This window comes from Panicum hallii, chromosome 2 (assembly GCF_002211085.1).
Source record: "Panicum hallii strain FIL2 chromosome 2, PHallii_v3.1, whole genome shotgun sequence".
Classification (NCBI taxonomy): domain Eukaryota; kingdom Viridiplantae; phylum Streptophyta; class Magnoliopsida; order Poales; family Poaceae; genus Panicum; species Panicum hallii.
In genome coordinates, this window is record NC_038043.1 from 6,006,317 (window position 1) to 6,025,701 (window position 19,385).

The window sequence follows — 19,385 nt, forward strand, 5'->3', positions numbered from 1 at the left end:
AACTTTCCGCAATATTTTATACAATGATACGTAGTTATGCAACAAGTAGCTTTAATTTTACTCTACATGCGTCCGCAATACAAGTTGCTTTAATGTTACATTTTTTAGTAATAATAAACTGTTGCAAAATTTAGAAGGGGAAAGAGCCAAGCGTAAAGTGGAATTTTTGCATAAATCTCATGTTATTATGGAGTATAATATCAGCACAAGGATGAATTTGACCAAAAAAGAAAGTTGAGGGACTATGTTGGCCAATCTAAAAGTTGAGGGATGAACTTGACCCTCAGATCAAAGTTAAGGGACCAAAATGCCTATTTTGCCATAGTAGAATTCACTCAAAAAAGAATAGCCAGGCTACAAGGTTTACACCAATAATCGGCACCATTACACAAAGAAATATGTATAGCTCAGGGAAAACTTTTTAACTGAAACAGCAATTTGGATTTTTTTTTCAATATCAGGATCATTTCAACGAGCTTCTTGGTCAGAGCCACTCTGGATGTCTGATTATTGGAGGATGCTCTTTCTGTCTCATATTTCCCTGGAAGTTAACTGCCAAACATTAGGAATGCATCTCGGATTGCATGCATCTCTAATGCTACATCTCTTATTGATGGTCGCTCTCGAGGCTGTTGCTTCGAGCAGGACAGGCCCAGCCTGAAGACAGAAATCAAGCACTCTTGGACTCTACTTCTTGTAATGTTATCCTTTGGTTCTTCGTGCAGCCAGATTGTTGAGTCCACCATCTCCAAGGCTTTATCAGGAAGAGCATCCTCGATAAACTTATGCAGACCTAGTGAATCTCTGAACATGTCATCTGTGGGGCTCCTTCCAGTAAAAATCTCAAGCAGCAATATGCCAAGACTATAGATATCACCAGACGACGTGATTGCGGATCCCTCACCATACTCTACAGTTGAGCAAACATTTTCTGGTTAGCATGTCATATTTATTTGAAATACACAAAGTAACTTATATAGAACTTGAGTCACCTGGAGCAACATAGCCAATGGAACCTCTTATTCCGGTTGTGCTATATGAGTTTTGCATCCTCTTGCTTGCATTTTCTGGTAGAAATTTTGATATGCCAAAGTCTCCAACTCGGGCACTCATGTCTTCAGCAAGAAGGATGTTGCTTGGCTTAAGATCGCAATGGATTACTGGTGGTTGACAGCTATTGTGAAGATATTCTACTGCAGCAATGATATCAGCAGCGATATCAAGCCTCTGGTCAAGGTTGAGTGTGTTACTTGTACTGGATTTATGAATTTTTGGATGAAGCCAAACATCTAGGCTACCATTAGGCATAAACTCGAAAACCAATGCCTTGAACTCTTGACCTTGCAAATCAATGCTCGAGCAACAAGTAATGATCTTTATGAGACGACGGTGTCGTATCCTTCTCATGGCCTCACATTCCACCTCGAAACTCTTGGAAGATCCAGACTGACAAATGTTGAAGACCTTGACAGCCAAGGGTTTATCCTCATTGTCAAGAACACACTTATAAACAGTACCATATCTTCCACTTCCTAGCAAGTTTGATTCTGAAAACCCATCGGTTCCTTTGGATAATGCAAGGTATGGAATTCGTTCAAATTTCTCACCAGCAATTGGAGATTGTGCTCTTTCTTTCTGCTTTTGTTTGAGCTTTTTGCGGAGCATCCAAACAAGAAGAATAATTGAAACTGACAATGAGACAGTTACAGTTGTTGTCAGAGAAATTATAAGGGACTTAAACTTCTTTTTTCTGCCCTTTCTTGTAGGTCTTGTGGAGCAAGGTGCCAAGTGAAGTTGAGGTGCTCCACTGCACAACTCAGTATTCCCAGCGACTGATTTGTAAGATAGGTTTCTGAATGCACCTCCATCTGGCACCTTGCCTTGCAGGTTATTGAAAGATATATCCAATATAGACAGTGATGTCAAATTCTGTAGAATTTCTGGGATTGGCCCTGACAAGTTGTTGTGTGCTAGGTACAGCTGTTGCAGAGCTCCAATGTTACCGATGGCATCAGGGATCCCACCAGACAAATTGTTCATGGTCAGATTCAATACAATAAGTCCTTTAATGTTTCTCAGAGATTGAGGTATGCTTCCTTCAAACGAGTTCTTATCCAGTAACAGTTTTTCAAAAACGATGCAATTTCCGATGCTGTGAGGTATTTGGCCAGACAACTGGTTACCTGACAGGATCAATTGGTTGAGGTTGGTCATGATACCAACTTCTGATGGAAGGGGTCCTGAAAGAGAATTGTATGATAAATCTAAGTAATATGAAAGCGAAGGAAGCTTCAAAATTTCCTTGGGTATTGAACCATTTAGGTAGTAATTTTTCGACAGATCAAGAGTATATAGATTCTTCAGGTTTCCAAGACTTTCTGGGATTGGTCCTTCCAGGTTGTTGTCATATGCAAGGAAACTGGTTAGCTTTGTGAGATTTCCAATAGATGGTGGTATGAGGCCTGACAAGCCACTACTATAGAGGGCAAGTTCAACCAAGTTTTCTAGTTTCACTATGCTCTCTGGAATCACTCCTGACATTGAAGTATTCAGTATTACCAGTGAGTTGAGGCCGACAAGATTCCCAATTTCTGCAGGGATACTCCCAGAGATCTTATTGTCATTCAAGTATAACTTCTGGAGAGTACTTGAAAGGTTTGCAATTGAACCTGGCAGGTGTCCTCTGAAGGAGTTGTGGCTGAGTACTAAATGCTGCAGCTGGCTGCAGTTCACCAAAGAACTGATGAATTCCCATCCCACCTTGTCATTTGCTTCAAGCATGTTTACACTAAGGTACAACAGCTGCAGAGCTTGCAACCTCCCCAAAGTGGCAGGCACATAACCGCTCAATCTATTTCCATCGAGAAGAAGTGTTTTGATATCGGAGAGATTGGATACTGAAGAAGGGATTATGCCGGTGAAGTGGTTGTTGTTCAGGTTAAGGGTTTGCATGCCGGGAAATTTGTTGCCAATATCAGCAGGAATGCTTCCATGCAGCTGATTGCCCCCTACCTGAAAGCTGATCAGCGAAGACAAGTTGTATATGGAGAGTGGAATCTCACCGGAGAGGTTGTTTGCATAGAGATCGAGGAATAACATGCTCTGGATGCTGCCGAGCCCTGGTGGTATTGAGCCGTGGAGCTGGTTGCTGGCCAGACTGAGGTACTCTAGACGAGACAGATTGGTCAGTGATGCCGGGATGGGTCCTGTGAGGCTGTTGTTGCTCAAGGAGATTGCTTCCAGGGACGTCATCCTCTCTCCGAGCTCGGCCGGAATACGACCGCCAAGCTTGTTGTCGTGTAGCACCATGACGGTCATGCTGATGCAGGAGCTGAGATTGGCAGGGAACTTGCCGGATAATGAGTTGTCGCTCAGGACAAGTGTCTGGAGACGCCGGAGGCGACCGAGGCTTGCCGGGATCTCGCCGTACAGCCCATTGGAGCTCAGGTTGAGCGTCTGCAGGAAAGTCAGATTGCCAATAGCTGGGGAGAGCACTCCGCTTAGCCCGCAGCTGTACAAGTTCAACGCCACCACCACCCGTGTTGGCCGGCGGCGGCTGCAGGTCACGCCCTCCCAGCTGCAGAAGCTGGAGCTGCTGTTCCATGAGGCCAGCGTTCCAGAGCCGCCGTCGATGATCTGTGCTTTGAAAGCCAGCAGCGCGGCCTCATCGCTGCCGCTCACCATGGGGATCATCAGGACGGCCATGAGTGACGGCAGCAAGCTCAAGACCCCCATTGCCATGGCCGAGTTGTTTCTGAGCTTGGTAATTGGTAAGTGAAGGTGAACAATACAAAGTAGCAATGGCGTGTTTGAGTTGAACTAGTCGAATTTGGAGCGGTCCTACTCTATCTTCACTGAGCTACATTTGTGCTTTGTTGTCATGGAAGACTTTTGGAAACCATGATTTTGACTGGAGCTGTTTGCCGCTGCTTTCTCTTTTTGACATCTTCAGAGTTCAGATCTAGATCTTCTTACTGTAGGTGGTAAATGGTCTTAAATTTTAGTCTAGATAATTTAATGGCGAAGTTAAATTGTGAAAAGAACACTATGATAATTTTAGTCTAGATCTGAGTTTGGTTGCATGGTTGGAACTTGGACGCCCATGGATTTTTTTTTTGAAACCGACGCGGCGACGCACATGTATTTATCCTTCAAGGCTTCAACCTGTCGACGGCTGTCGTTTTCGTTCGGTCAAGATGCGCCGTTTCTGAACAGCATGGCATCATATCTTTTGGCGTTTGCAGCAAATATCTCTTGCAGATTCAGTTCAGAAAAATCTCTTGCTGACGAGAGCACCCAGGTTATTCCTTGCTGATGGCACCTCTTTAAAAGCCATCCTTATTTTGATTTCTACGGATTTGCCACCTCTTCATATGAGACTAGCTATTTACCAATTTTGATGACATGGCACGCCAAATCGGCTGGCCAGCATGGAGTATGCGAAAAACTCTAATACCACTGCCTTTTCCCATCCTAGAGAATGACGTCCACCTTTCTTCTACCTCCAGCTCTCTCTGCTTCTCCCTTCTCCGATCCAAGAAAAAACAGCAAGCAAGTTAACCTCCATTCCATTCTATAAGAAGCTGCTGCACGAATCCACCACCACCAGCAGCACTTCTTGGGCTTGTGCAGCATGAGCCAGATGATGCAAGGGATCTGCACATACACCCATCATGCAACCAGATCGATCAGTAAACCATTCAGGGGTAGAGTGAAACAGTGAAGCTCAGGCTCCACCGACCCGCCGAAGGCTTAGTACCCGCCGAAGGCGACGGAGAAGTAGCAGAGTGCGACGAGGGCGTAGGCCACCACGACGCCGCGGCCCATGGGCCTCTTGGACGGCGTCTCCGGCGTCGACGAGATGGTGGCCTGTATCTCCATCACCTCGCGTACGCGAACGCCACGGCGCCCAGCGCGTTGAGCACGCCGAACGCGCGCCCCGTCGCGGTGGACGCCCTGAGCCCGTAGTAGCATCGCCACTGCTCGCCGGAGCAAGCGCCGCCGCCGGCCGTCGGTTGCCTGATTTGTGACATCTCAGAAATTTTTCTGAAATATTATAATTGTGCAAATTTTAAATTTTTTAAAAATTTTCGTGTAAGTGCTTTAACTGGTTCCAAATATAAAGTTCTCTCAATCTCGAAATCTTAGTAATTCAACTTAATATTTTTAATTAAGAACCATTAAGGACCATTAAAATATTAGTGTGAAATAATTTGAAGTTTTTCGAATCTCTTTTGAACTTGTTAAATTCAAATTTAGTTTGGTCTGTTTGAAAATTGTATGGAAATTAATTTGAATTGGGCTATTCAAATTAATTTCAAAAGCTAAACCTCAACCTCCAGCCCAACTGACCATCTCGGCCCAGCAGAGTCAGCCCAGCCCGACGCCATCTCTCCTTTCCCCGCCAGCACAGCCCGTATGGCCCACGTTGGCCCGCTCGCCTCTGCACGCGTCGCGGCCCAGCCTAGCTCGCCGCCCCGCCGCCCGCGCCCACCGCACGACCCCTCGCCTTCCCCACCGCTACCGCTGCCGCCTCAACCCCACACGTCAAACGCACCTCCCCTTTCCCCCTTTCTTCCTCCTCGCTGCTTTACCGCCCGACGACCGCCGTCCGCGCGCCGGCGCCTCTGCCCTGCTCGCGTCACCTGCTCCGCCCTGCGCCGCACCGCCCTCACTCTGCGACAAAGGAGCGCAACCGCCTACACGCCCCTTTCCACCTCACCTTGACCGCCCGCGCGCCCTCGGAAACCCTAGCCCCGCTCCCGCAACCGCCGGATGTGTACCGCATAGCCGTGGCACGGAAGCCGAGCATCGCCGCCGTCCCTACGCGCCCAGACCCTAGCACCGCGCGTATAAGGAGCCCCCAACCGCAGCCGCGGAACCCTAGAGCTCCGGGGGTATTCTCCCCTGATCCGCCACCGCCGCCAAGAAGAGAGGGCTAAGGGAGGAAAGGAGGAGAAGAGGAGCTTGGAGAGGAGCCGCCCGGAGCTGAAGAGCTAAGGAAGCCGCCAGCGCGAGGAAGACCGCCGCCGGGAGTACTTCTGCCGCCGTCCTCGTCGGAGCCTCTCCACCGAGCCTGCGCCCGTACGTCTACGCGGCCGTTGCCGTGTGTCCTGCACGGCCTCGACTCGCCTGCGTCGACCCGCCACCGCACCGTGACCCTCGCCTGCAAGCCCGACCGGTGAGCGCTGCCACCCTTTCCCGTCCTTCCTCTTGCTGCCGGTGTGATGCTATCTGCCATCGATGAACCCACCGTAGAAGGCCGTAGGCACCCCCACCCGTCCCGCCTTCTTGCAGGGCCCTTGCCGTCACCCTCGTCCTCCCTTACAGCCACAACGTCGTTACGGCCCGGCTTGCCGGAGCACCGTACGCGTCCCGGCCATGCCGCGGCCATCCAGCTGCCTGCGCGCATGCGCTCGCGTCTTGCACCAGCCAGCCCCCCGAGCCATGGCCGTTGCTCCACCACCTCACCGCCGTCCTACCCCTGCTCCATGTCGCGTGACCCTCCACCTTCCCCGCCTTGCCTCACGCCGCCGTGCCGCGTCGTGGGTCCGGAACGCCGGTGGCCCGCATGCGCCACGGACACGCGCGGACCCGGACGCCGGGAGTGTGCGTGTGGGCAGGACCGCCGCCGGATCGAGCCGCACGCGCCTCTTGCCTTGCCTGCCCCGCGTCATCCTACCAGCGCCGCGCCTCAACCCCGCCCTGGCCTTGCCGTGCGCGGTGACCACGCACCGATGCCACGGCGTCGCACGCGTCGTGGCCAAGCCCTTTCGGGCATTTGATCGAACATGCCCTGGGCGCACACCGCACGCACACACCGGCTTGCACGCACACCATCCGCATGGGCCTGAGCCGCACCGGATCTGGCCGCCACACCAGATCCGATGGGAGACCGACAAGAGGGCCCCGCCTGTCGGGGGGAGTGAGGGGCGCTGCCCCCTGGGCCCACTCTGTCAGAGAGAGAGGGGAGGGAATGGACTGTGGGCCGGCTTGCTGAGCCAAGCCAACCCGTGAGTCCGAGTTGGCCTGCTGAGCCGTAGGCCGAGCTAACCCATTCGAGCTGAGCTAGGCCGAGTTGGGCCTTGAGTCGGCCCAACCGCTTTCGGCCCAAAAACCGGAGCCGAGCCCTTTTCCTTTTCGTTCACCCGGCCTGACCGAGAGCCCCACCCGTCAGCCTCGGGGTGAGGCTGACCCGTGGGTCCCACTGACCCGCTCACGTCACCATGCCACGTGGCACGCTTTGGTGCTGCCACCTGTTACTGCTATGTGTTTTTTTTCCGAAATTCTTTTATTAATTTAAGAAATAGGTTTTTACTTGGAAAATTCATAGCAAATCAACCGTATAATTCTTCTAAAATCATGAACTACCCGTTAGAGTAGATTATGTGGTGATTTGGATCTTATTTGTTGACTTTTATGCACTTTTGCATTTTGGTCCTTACCCTTACTCGTATGACGAATAAGCCCCGACTACGAGGAATTGACCGACGGCCAGGACCACCCGAAAGTCTAGGAGGACTTCAAAGAACCGCCAGGTTCACACCCATCTACAATTTGAATACCTATTAGGCATTGCTTGCTAGATATGCTACTGCTTCATGATGAATTACTATAACATGAACCTGCATAGCCTATTCATTTACCGGAACTCCTTGCAATCCTATAACACTTGAATATTATATGAGATGTCTTGCTATACTTTGCATGTGTATGTGTGGGAATGGATGGATAGTCTCGGCGTGAGTGGAGATACACGTTCCAGGAGTTGGTGAATATGGCTTTTAGCCGGGAGTGGGCGAACTTAACTCATCATGGATCGAGGGCTTGGTGTGTGTATCTTGGCACACCCTACGGAGTACTTGTGGCGGGTACAACTTATTGGTTACTTTGTTAAGTTTTTGGGGACACCCATAATGGTTGCAGTTGCGGACCATTGTGGTGGAGACGCATATGACGAAGATGTCCGCTTCGACAATTGAGGACCGGGTGAGAGTAACTATGATTAGTGGGACTATGTTAAGCGTGCACACCACTTATCAATTATGAGGGTGGGCCCGGTCCGAGGCTAGCAAGTGCGGTACCAAGTCGGTAGGAGGATCGAGTATCGGTGCAAGGGAAGGAGGTGTTGACCTCACATTCGCTGAGACGCAAGGGAGGCTTCACAGTCCCGGGGCGATCTCTTGCGGGAGGATGCACCCAAGATCTAGGAAAGCTGGATGGTGCTGTGACTCCTAGTCCAGTTTCAGTAGACCGGTGTCTCGTCGCTCAGTCGGCTGATCCCCAGCTGGCGTCTATTCGAGTGGTTCCAGGTGTACAACCCCTGCAGGGTGAAAACTATACGTATAGCCGCGTCCTCGGTCATGGACAATCCTACTCTTCTATTGCTCTTATTAGTTAGTGCTACTCATAATTTCTGCCTCCCTCTAGAGATGACCTCCTGCCTGGGGCAGTTGAGATGCGAGGAGAAGGAGTTCTCGCATCGACTTGGTGATTTTGGAAGGTGTGTGTTGGATCGAGAGTCCGGAATGCCGGAAGGGCCCGAGTTCGAAGTTGGAGAAAGTTATATATATGTATATGTTGTTGCGCATGTATAGGAAACTCCAGCTTAATCTCTTGAATTTTTGTTATATCCTTAGTTTAGTCCACTATAAAGCTCACATTCGGATGGTGATGTGGACCTATCCCATACCTTGGGGATAGCCTGGTACGATGCAGAATCTGATCCGGAGTTCGATCCTAACGATGACGATTGGTATGATTGAGTCCCGTGCTACACTCGAGTTGCCTGTGGAGGAGGTTCCAGAAGATGAAGGACGGCCAGAAGCCTAGTTACCACCTTCCGTTTTCTACTTGTTCGCTCCAGCCGAGAGGCTTGTAGTGAATTCTGTACTACAAATCCTATAGATTTATATAATAATTAAATCCGTGATTGACCGAAGTATGACTATGATATTATGATTGTAATGAGTTCTGTATGTGATAGCGCTTGATTGAAGAACTATCGTAATCATAATGATACAGTAGTCGAATTCTCGATCTGGGAATCCGGTTTGTTTCATGATTCTCGCGTCCATCGCGTGATTGACACATCTAGCACCATCAAGATGATCCCCTCGACGAGAAAATCTGTTTTGCCCGTCCCCATTGCCCATCGCCCACCAGAGCTCCTCGCCCGCGAGGGAGCCGATCGCCTCCGGCACTTTCACCGTCGCGTCCCCGACGTCCTGGATGAATTCGACGCCGCCGCCACCTCCACGATGTCGTTCCTCACCTCCGCCAGTGCTCGTCGCTCCCGTGCTACCGTCAGAGAGGACCCGCCACGGAGCAGATCGGAGCAGCCGCCGCTGCCAGCCTTCGACCGTGAAATGCGGCCGGCTCGGTCGTCGTCGGCGCAGATGGCCACCACCCCTGGGTTCCCCTCATCGAGCTTCATCCCCCCCCCCCCCCCCCCGCCCTTTGCCGTTGTCGGCCTCACACTGGAGCGCCGGCAAAACCTCCGTCCGAACCGGTAGCGCGCCGTCGAGGAGAGGAACTGCACGTTGGCCGGTACCCCAGCAACGAACGTCGCGCCCAGCTCCCGGCACAGCATCCGCACCCACTGCACCGGCTCCAGCACGGCCGCCGCTCTGCTCGCCGCCTGACTGCTGCAACAACGATCCCGGCTCCTCGCCGACGAGGCATTATGGAAGAAGAAGATGGAAGTAGAACAAGATGTGTGGGTTCCATTGGTCATGCAGATAGGAGAGAGAGCACTGTGTACTCAGGTTAAAGCAGAGGCATTAGAGACTTTTCACGTGTTCTCTCCACGCTGGCCAGCTGACTTAGGGTGCCACGTCATGAAAAGCTTGATAAATAGTTAATCTTGCGCGAAGAGGAGTGACACATCTACAGGAGCCAAAATAAGGATGTCTTTTAAAGAGGCGTCATCCATAAAGATAGCAAATAGTTAAATAATCCGGAGCACCCAGCCACCTACGCAGTTGTAGACAACCTTTAGAGTATATTACCTATGTCACGTTCATAAAAATCTAATATCTTGATTTCGAAATATATGACATCCTGAGCCGTCGTGAGCATGGAACTCTCACAGCCACAAGCTAAACCGCCGCATGCTGCGGATGCTGGGTGAGCGGACAACGGCGGAGCTGCAGCAGCTGGCCGAGATAGATGGATTAGAGAGAGAGGGGCAAATGTGTCTCGCACTTGGGCTGGAAAAAAGAAAAGGAAAGGAAAACAAAGAAACTGAAGAAAAGAGGAGAGAAACTCCCAAACTGAAAGAATTCACGTTCCCGGTGTCAAATTTTAAAAGGCATACAAATTGAATGTCAAATCCAGTGAGACACGCTAATTGAGTATCAAATATCAAAATTTCTCGCCACGATACCGTCCGTGTCCTTGACGGCACGGTCGAAAATCATGCGGGCTCCCTTGACTCTCATTTAAGAAATAGCCTTGGTAAATCATGAGATTTAATCTTAACGAAGTTTACATGTAATTGTCATCGACGATCACCATAGATGAAAAATATAAGCCAAAAGGTGCACAAACTAGAGAAAAGAATAGAGCTAGGAGCTGAAAAAAACCCAGCTTACGCATTTCAGTGATTCTGTTTTCAAAAGACAAAGAACGGGGGAGATCCACAGTATTAATTTCAATCGTAAACAGAAGGGACAAGAGGTTGACTCCATCATGCTGAACGACACCAATAATAAGCAATGTTATATAGTGTTGCTGATCAAGTTCCGCCAATGTATGCAAAATACTAACCTGACCGCAAAGCAGAATGTAACGGCACACGTATCATGTGTGTTTGCGAAAAAAGCAATGTGACGAGTCAAAATAAACAAATAGCTAGCTTTTGCGACAAGAGAAAAACACCAAACGCCAACAAGTTACCTTTCAAGATTTTGGTATACTTTGCTAAAATTGCATGTCATTTTATTACACCAAATGCTCTTGGTCTTACTTTCTGTTCAAAACAAAATGTTGTATCCCTTTGAAGGAGGAAGGTGCCGAATTTCACTGGAATTTCAAAAAACCGGGGGAAGCCTCACCGGAAAATCCGTGTTCTGAATCGAGCTTAGTTTGGATGTTTTTTGGAAGAACAACTATTTGTAGGGTCTAGTGTGAATTAGATTGACAGAAGTAATTAATTTTGCAAATAAACTCGTGCAGCGAGGCTCGTGCACGGTTTCGGTGGGCACACAGTCCGCGAGGAACTCGGCTAAACGGCAGGCTTCTCATCAACCCGTCAACGTGGCCAAACATTTCAATTCAGACTCCGATCGTCCGTGAATTCAACATCTCATAATTCATGGAACAGAAAACTTTTTATTAACAAAGACCAACAGAAAAGATATACAAAAAATACTACTGATGAGATATATTTAAAGATCATATACTACGTCTTAAACCTATCTGGGCTTCTATGTGCTAACAATGCCGACATACGATAACTCTACGGATCCAAGATATATTTTGCCATCCTCCCTCTCCACCGCTTCGGTCGGCCTCACGTTCTTGTGTCCTTTCATCTCTTGCAGCTTTTCACCTTCGACGCCAACCCTAATGGCAAGCAAGTGCCTGTCCAAACCAAACGGAAGCTCGAACTTCTCCCGATGCAGCGCCACCCAGTATCCTCCCTTCCCGTCGGGCCTCACATTGTCCGGGTATCCCGGCAGATCAGCAAACGGCTCGGACGTGTTGGCCTTTGGCCCTCGGATCCAGTACCTCATTAGCTTGCACGGTCCCGTGAGCGCGACGACAAGGTGGGTCCTATCGGCACTAATGGCGATGCCGTTGGGGTACGTCACGCCGGACTGGAGCACGGTGACTCGATCCGTCCGCGGGTCGTATTTCATGATGCGTCCGGTCGAGTCTCCGGTCGCGGTGACCATCTGATGCTGCGCCCGCGTGTACGTCGTGCTGCTGTCGGTGAAGTAGACGTCACCGGTGACCTGGTCGACGTCCACGCCGTTCGTGAAGCGCAGCGGCGCGCCGCCGGCCTCCGTGGCCAGCACCGTCGCCTCCCCGCCGTTCGGTCCGACACGCATCAGGCCCATGTAGGCGTCGGCGATGTAGAGGTTCCCGGAGTCCAGATGAAACCTCAAGCCGAGCGGTCGGCCGCACGAGCTCTCCCTGGCGACCGGCGGGAGCTCGGAGAACGCGTCGCAGCTGTTCTTGGTGTAGCTCGGACTGTAGGAGAAGGTCTTCCAGCCGCCGTCGTCGTACTTGAGGACGCGGCCGTCCGAGACGCTGACGTAGGGCCCGGCGCCGTGGCCGTCGAACGCGACGCTCTCGGGGCCGATCGCCGTCGTGTCGCCGGGCAGCTCCAGCCGCTGGGTCTTGCTGGCGTCGATGGCCTTGGCTACGGCGGTGGCCGCGGCGGCGGCCAAGGGCAGGAGCAGCAGGCAGGCGGCGAGAACGAAGATCGCGAGCAAAGGCAGCTTCGACGGCGTGATTCGCTTCATGGTTTCTTTCTATTCCGGCAGGTGAGTTCTCTCTTTCTGTTGTCGGTCGATTTGGTTTGATTTGTTGGAGGACGGCGTCTCTGCTTTCCGTTTTATTGGGGGCTTCTTCAGGCGAGCAGTCCGATTCGGCGTCGGAAAAGGAGGTGAGCAGACGCCGAGTCGGAGTCGAGAACACACGCGGTCTTCCCCCAACCGGCGGGAAAAAAAGAAACCGGAAACGCGGCTGTATCGCCACTAAAAAAGAATCCGGGAGCGGACCCGGAGTGGCGAGGCGTGCGACGGGCCCACTTGCAGCGACAGCCGCGGATACGCCTGCCCGCTCCCACCCCACCCCACCCGTTCCGCATCCCCCCCGCGAGTGAACCCTACCCCACCCGCCCACTCCCCGAGACCGCGGATGGCGCCCCCGCCGCCGGCGGCCGCGGGGGAGGCGGAGGACTTCCTGGAGGTGCGGTGCGCCGGGTGCGGGGAGACGCTGGAGGTGGAGCGCGGGCTGGCGGAGTTCGCCTGCCCGGACTGCGCCACGCCGCAGGCGCTCCCGCCGGAGCTCATGCCGCCGCCGCCGCCGAGGCGCCGCCGCGCGCTGCCCCTGCCCCCTTCCGCGCCGGAGGCCCCCGCTCCCGCGGGCGCGAGGCTGCCGTGCGGGTCCTGCGGGGCGATGCTCGGCGTGCCGCCGGGGCTCGCGCGCTGCGGCTGCCCAGTCTGCGGCGCCGAGCTCGCCGTCGACCCTGCGCGCCTCCGCCGGTACCTTCTGTCCGCCGCCGCCGCGCCGCTCGTTCCGGTCTCGCTGCCGCCGGTCTTCCGGGCCCTGGAGGTACGCGCGCAAGTGTCTCGTTCCTGCCGCCTGTGCTTCAGGCTTCCTCCTCCCCGCGGGATCTCTCTCGATTACCTACGCTACTGTGCTTGCACTTGCTATCTCGTCGATCGGTAATCTTATATTGTTGGTCTGTAGCCTTCCCAGTGCTAATTTTGTGCTACTCCGCGGAAATTCAGAAACGTAGGAGCAGCTCCTGCGTTTGTGCTGTTGCAAAAATTGGGCGAAAAAAATTGCCAAGTGGACCTAGCCTGCTATCTCCTATTGAGATACTAGGGGGCGTAGGGAAATGCAGTATCACCAATAGTTTTTTTTTCTTGAACACGCAGGAGAGCTGCTTATCTTTGTATTAAAAAGAGTGGTGCAACTAAGCCAAACCCCCACCTTGGACCAGAATGGGGGGACGGTAGAAAAACACACTAAAAAAGACTCTTACAAAAGGATAAAAAGATGGGACCTGACCACAATCAGCACCCTACTGGTGCAACTAAGCCACCAGGCCTACACCGAGGGCCCTAAGCCCCTTGGCACCTGCAACTTGCCAGAGATGCAGCTCATCCCTAAAAGCCTGCAGGGCAACTTGGAGGCAAGGAGCTGATCCATCAAAGACACAAGCATTTCGGTGCTTCCAGAGGATCCAAGCGCCAAGCATGACCAGAGAATTAAAGCCTTTTTTGTGCTGCTTTGGTAATTTCCTCCAGGCCCTCTTCCACCAATAAGCCAGAGAGATAGTTCTTCAGTAAGGAATCAGCGCGACCAGGTTCAGGGGCTGCAGGACGGCAAACCAGAATTGTCTGGCAAACACACAAGATGTGAGGATGTGCTGTACCGTTTCTTCTTCTTGTCACAAAGGGGGCGGTTGTCAGGGTGAGGGAGTCCTCTTTTTTGCAACCGATCAGCTGTCCAGCAGCGATTTCGGATGGCTAACCAGATAAAGGTTTTGCATTTTCCCTGAGTCCAGGACTTCCACAATCTCTTCCATGGTTCAAAGGTAGTGGACCCAATGAAGAAAGCTCTGTAGGCAGATTTAGTGGAGAAAAACCCCTGAAGATTCAAACTTCCAATGATGAACATCCTCCATAACATTCAGTGCAATGCCCAAAATTGTATCCCAGAGCTGTAAATAGTATCACCAATAGTCAAGGTATATTTTTTTAAAAAGGTACTTTGCATTTCGTAATAAGAAGCTTAGAGTCTAGATTCATGAACTGCAACAGGTTTTTAGCCCCAATATTAGAACTTGCTCTGTCCTGGCAATGTTCTCAGTTTGAGGAGAGTGAAAAGATAAACAAGATGATCCTGTAATCATTTTTAATGTTTCCATCAATATATGTAAAACTATGTTGTTTGACTGATTAACTGAAATCTAGTCACTGGATTTTCATGCTAAATACTTCTGTCTACCATTATTGCTAGAACATCATGTTAAGCAAACATAGTTGATGTTTGCATCAGAGAGTGTGAAAATCGAAAATAACTGACCTCTTTTCTGAGACACTGCGCTTCTTAATTTTGGTTTGCTTTTACTGCAATGCAGGGACGGCAAGACTATCCTGATTCTACAGTTGGTGTGGGACATATTCAAGGGCATCCAAATAATCAACTGCGCCATTTAGAGCGATCACAGGCCATACGTCAAAATACGCAGGCATTTGTGGAGTTTCCTGATGCTGGCACTGATAGTGATGATATAGATACTGAAATGTCAAATGAGATTAATGAAATGCCCTGCCATAGGAATGGATTCCCGGCTGCTGATAGATCTGTTGGTGCAAAGGGGAGACAACTGGAAACTTTGAATCATGTCACATGTCAGGCACATGCGCAGCAATCCCATCATTCAGTTCATGCAGAACATCCTTCAGACCATATAATTCATGTCAGGGAGGCACAAAATGAGTCTGCTAGTCATGCAATGCACAGAGGTCTGGGGCACGTTGAGCTGGTTAAGGAGAAAACTGTTGTAAGGCACACCAATCAGGTAACTGGTACTGCTACTGGCCCCAAGTCTGTAAGTGTGCAGAAGAGGCAGGCTCAAACACCGAAACAGATCACACGGGACAGACAGCAAAAGACCAGACCTCCTAAACTACTTAGTCCTACTGAACACGACCCAGAACACTCCAATGATAATATTCAGGTAGAGCAGGATGAAGCTGACATGGGCCAGGTGACTGCAAGATTGGCTCATAAGAGCACAAAGAGGGATTTGACATCTTCAAATAAAGGGTTTGGTCATAGGCGTAGTAAGCGTTTGGCCAAACAATCAGCAGCCACTGCATACTACGAATCTCCTACAAACGAATCTGAGGAAAATGAGGCTGTTTCTCCAAGTCACACTATATCTGATTCTCAAGACATTGACGGAGTCAGCAATGATATTTCCTCTAGTTCATTGCCTCAGCACAACATGCCTCATAGAAGATCCAATGAGGCCGACGATCTGCATGCTACAACACAGTCAGCTTCAATTCCTGATATGTCTGATCCTGAAAGTTTTGCATGTTATTACAGTAAAACATGCCCTCCAGAGGTTAGAAGAGCTCTTGAAAGGAATCCTAATTTCGGGCATGCTGGTAAGGAGTATTACATTTTTCTTGTGTGTTGGCTGTTTAATATCTTAATGCATGATGAGCTGACTCTAAAAGAAACTGATGATATTTTTATGTAATAGATTTTATGTAGATATAAAAAGTTGTGACATGAGAGTAAAAATTCAGAGATTATCTTCTCAGTTGTTCAGTTCATTATTGGTTTTTGCAGGTGGCAAGGAAAAGAGAAAACGCGGCGGCCGTGGTCCTACACTCTGCCTTAAAGTCTGGACCATGCCTGAGGGTGTAAGGATTCGAGTGCCCTTCAATGATCTAGGCCAACCTATCGGAGACGAAGCAGGCACGTTGAGTAGCTTTCTGGGACAAATCGCACGTGATGGAACAGTGGCACCTCTGACGTATACAGATTGGAGGTATTTTCCGGAGAAAAACAAGAAAGCAATTATGCATTTAGTTAATGTAAGTAAACTGTGCCTTTATTACCCTTGAAAATATGATATATGTCTTCCAGTGGATCTTTAATTCGTTATTTTCCCATCCTCTGATGGTTGGTGCAGCTCAAGTTTGTGCTCCCTCCAATTGGTCAAATCTGGTCTATGAATGCTTTGGGAAAAAAGTGGAAGGACTGGAAAGTTGTCTTAAAACATGAACGATATGATTTCCATGAGACAGATGAGGAACGTCTTGCCAATCGAGATTTCCGTGTCCCAGAAGAACAATGGAAACTCCTTGTGGCGTATTGGGGCACTGAGAAGGCCAAGGTAGCGTTGAACATTCTATTGAATTTGTCGCCAACATAAAAGCTTATTAGGAATATTTGAATCTTGACAATATGTTTGGATTATTTGCTTAACTGTTGTTGTTTTATAGGCTGCAAGTGCTCGATGTAAAGCTTCTCAAGAAGAACATCCTCGTGATAGGCATCATAGAACTGGATCAAAGAGTTATGCACGGATACGTGAGGAAGAGGTAAGCTTGGATAGATCCTTTGTTTTCACCTAGGATTTCCCTTGATTATGTTAATCGTCATGAAACAGAGGCAGAAGCGACCAAACATGGTTGAACCAAGCCTCACAGATGTATCCATACTGACTCATACTCCCAAAGATGGTGGCTCTGCCGAAGTCATCGGTCCAGACCAGTGAACTTATGGACGTGTGCTCTTTACCAGTGAGCTTTGTGGAAAGGCTCCGTCATTTGAGTCTCCAACAATTATTCCAATAATTACATATCCGATTTGCCCTGCGGGTGCTAAGGTGTCTCAGGCAAGCTCAAGAGGCTGAACTAAAGGCTTAGGATCCAGACGCGCTTTGGAAGAAGATGCTGGAAGTGGAAGAAAATTACAGGAAGCCAATGGAAATATTACCTAGAACTGACGAAGAACTGAAAGCACCAAGACGGGACTTAAACCTTTGCTTTGTTTTGTTGCTTCCCTCTACCAGGGACCCCAGCATTACGATGGCTGACTGTGATTTGTATCTTGGGACTAAGGATCGTATAGATGTGGCTTCCTGAACATCCAGGGTAGGCTCTATGCAATGTTCACTAGCTAGATAATACTACTGAATATCTAACGTGTACTGCCTCTGCAGTTATGCACTCTTGTTAACTTGTTATTTTGTGCAAACTGCAAGGTTCCAAAAATATTAGGCTGTTTCTAGATATCAGAAACCTGAAACTAATGATTCAATCTGATGACATTCTCTACGGTCTGCTTCTGATTCTGTGACGATAATCTTTTTTTTTTTTGAGGAAATGACGACGCTCTTTGAGTCCGGTCCTATGATAATTGATATTGATGGCCCAACGAGCAGCGCGGCCCAGCCCGGCCTTGGGCTGGGTTTGGCTTTGTCATGGCACTGGTAACGAACCGGGCTGGGCCGTTCCATGACACTCGTGGTAAATAACTGGGCCGTGACTGGCACATCCATATTTTTGCTTGAAGCACAATCACAAATCACAAATAACTGGGCCGTGACGAGGCCTACGGCGCCGGCTGCATCACCGTCGTCGATGCCCCGGAGCTCGACGTGAACTGCGCGGCGGGGTACGCCGCCGCAAACTACCGGTCGTTCACCTTGCGGGCGCCGCGGCTGCGCCGCCTGACATGGAGTGACCAGTTCGCGGAGCGCGTGCACATCGATGTCGGCAGGACGGGGAGCGTCGCGTCGGGCCGGATCGAGTTCATGTGGAGGCGTGGGCTTGTCAGCTGCCGGGAGATGAAGGACCTGCGGGCACAGATGATGCGGATGCTCGAGGGGCTCCTCCCGGAGTTGTCGCCGGAGGACGTCACCGAAGCCGCGAGGTCAGGGACACCTACATCCGCTTCTCCTGCCTTCCATTCCATTGGGAATCTTGTTGGCTGAATAGGACTACGATGTGAGGCCTGTGCTGTTGAATGCAGGCCTTACATGTCGCTTGACAAGTCCACTGTGGAGGACCCTCACGGCAGCGAGCCGATCTCGTCGGAGAAGCTCACCTGCGACCTCAGAGGCCTCATGTCGTCACAGAAAGTCTGATCGGCCGTGTCCTTTTGATATTGAAGCCCTCCAAATGCAGAGTTGTCGTCTGAAATTCTGATCTCGATACATCATGACCAGGAGCTTCAAATCGAGAAACAGAGCGTGCGGAATTTGGGACTTGGCTTGCCGTTGTGTCATCTGGCAGGTGGAATTGTGTTGGATGAGTTTGTGCTATGAATGTGGATTAACTTGTTAATTTTCCTTGTTGAATGAAATCAAGCCTTGTCCTGTTTTCCGAAGATCCTGAATCTCTGTTCTAGAAACCAAATATTGATATTACTGTCCTTCTCTTGAAGTGAAACATCCAACTATCTAACCCCTAAATTTCCAGTTCCTAGAATTTTTTTTCCCACAGCAGGACCTGCGGTTGTTTTCCAGGTTTGACTTACCATAGAAAACCATATCCTCCTTCCATATAAAAAGATGCACAATTAATCTTCTAAAAGAAAATTATTCAGACATAGGGATGGCAATCCTACACTAGTGCGCGGCTACTCGCAGGTTTCGTACCTGATGGGCGAAGGTATAGGTATCAAATCTCATCCGTGGGCATGGTCGGGTCGGCTACCCGAAATAAGATAGGTAGGGTACACGTATTCAATCTTACCTGTGATGTATATTATATATTTATGGGTACCCGGAGTATAAGTTTTGTGACCTAGAAAATATATATTATTGTTATGTTTATGTCTCGCTCTAATGTAATTATGCGAACTATAGAAAATGAATATGAACTGTGAATAAGAAGTGAGATTTTATTTAATTATTTGCTAGCGCTGTGTCTTGTCATTGTTTGTTACTGGTAAGATGGAATACTTGATTCGAAATTGAATGTATTTGCTTACATACAACTACTAAACTACAAAGTAGATCCTTAAGAGAAGGTTAAACATTGTAGGATGGAATGTTTAGTTCTCTTTCTTTACTACTAGTATGAGTTAACTTGTATGGTTTTATATTCAAATAAATTATACTCCCTCCATCCCATAAAAAGTGCAATTCTGCATTTGAAAAAAAATCCCAC

General features: G+C 49.7%; 4 protein-coding genes across 4 annotated transcripts; 1 reads left to right on the forward strand and 3 right to left on the reverse strand.

Annotated features, from left to right (window-relative positions):
* Positions 1–247: 247 nt before the first annotated feature.
* On the reverse strand, positions 248–3,765 carry LOC112882903 (receptor kinase-like protein Xa21). The gene is made up of 2 exons (XM_025948096.1): positions 993–3,765; positions 248–910 (listed from the first exon to the last, which is right to left on the reverse strand). The coding sequence occupies exons 1-2, from the start codon at positions 3,739–3,741 to the stop codon at positions 549–551; spliced, it is 3,111 nt and encodes a 1,036-aa protein (XP_025803881.1). The 5' UTR covers positions 3,742–3,765; the 3' UTR covers positions 248–548.
* Positions 3,766–4,374: 609 nt separating this feature from the next.
* Positions 4,375–4,994, reverse strand: LOC112882913. The gene is made up of 2 exons (XM_025948108.1): positions 4,760–4,994; positions 4,375–4,656 (listed from the first exon to the last, which is right to left on the reverse strand). Exons 1-2 carry the CDS (start codon positions 4,972–4,974, stop codon positions 4,557–4,559), a joined length of 315 nt encoding a protein of 104 aa, XP_025803893.1. The 5' UTR covers positions 4,975–4,994; the 3' UTR covers positions 4,375–4,556.
* A 6,428-nt stretch (positions 4,995–11,422) lies between these two features.
* LOC112880804 (protein STRICTOSIDINE SYNTHASE-LIKE 10-like) lies at positions 11,423–12,473 on the reverse strand. Its single transcript, XM_025945553.1, has one exon. The coding sequence runs from the start codon at positions 12,471–12,473 to the stop codon at positions 11,430–11,432; it is 1,044 nt and encodes a 347-aa protein (XP_025801338.1). The 3' UTR covers positions 11,423–11,429.
* Positions 12,474–12,814: 341 nt separating this feature from the next.
* LOC112882904 lies at positions 12,815–17,501 on the forward strand. The gene is made up of 6 exons (XM_025948097.1): positions 12,815–13,287; positions 14,825–15,863; positions 16,051–16,298; positions 16,397–16,600; positions 16,710–16,808; positions 16,877–17,501. Exons 1-6 carry the CDS (start codon positions 12,871–12,873, stop codon positions 16,982–16,984), a joined length of 2,115 nt encoding a protein of 704 aa, XP_025803882.1. The 5' UTR covers positions 12,815–12,870; the 3' UTR covers positions 16,985–17,501.
* The last annotated feature ends 1,884 nt before the right edge of the window (positions 17,502–19,385 follow it).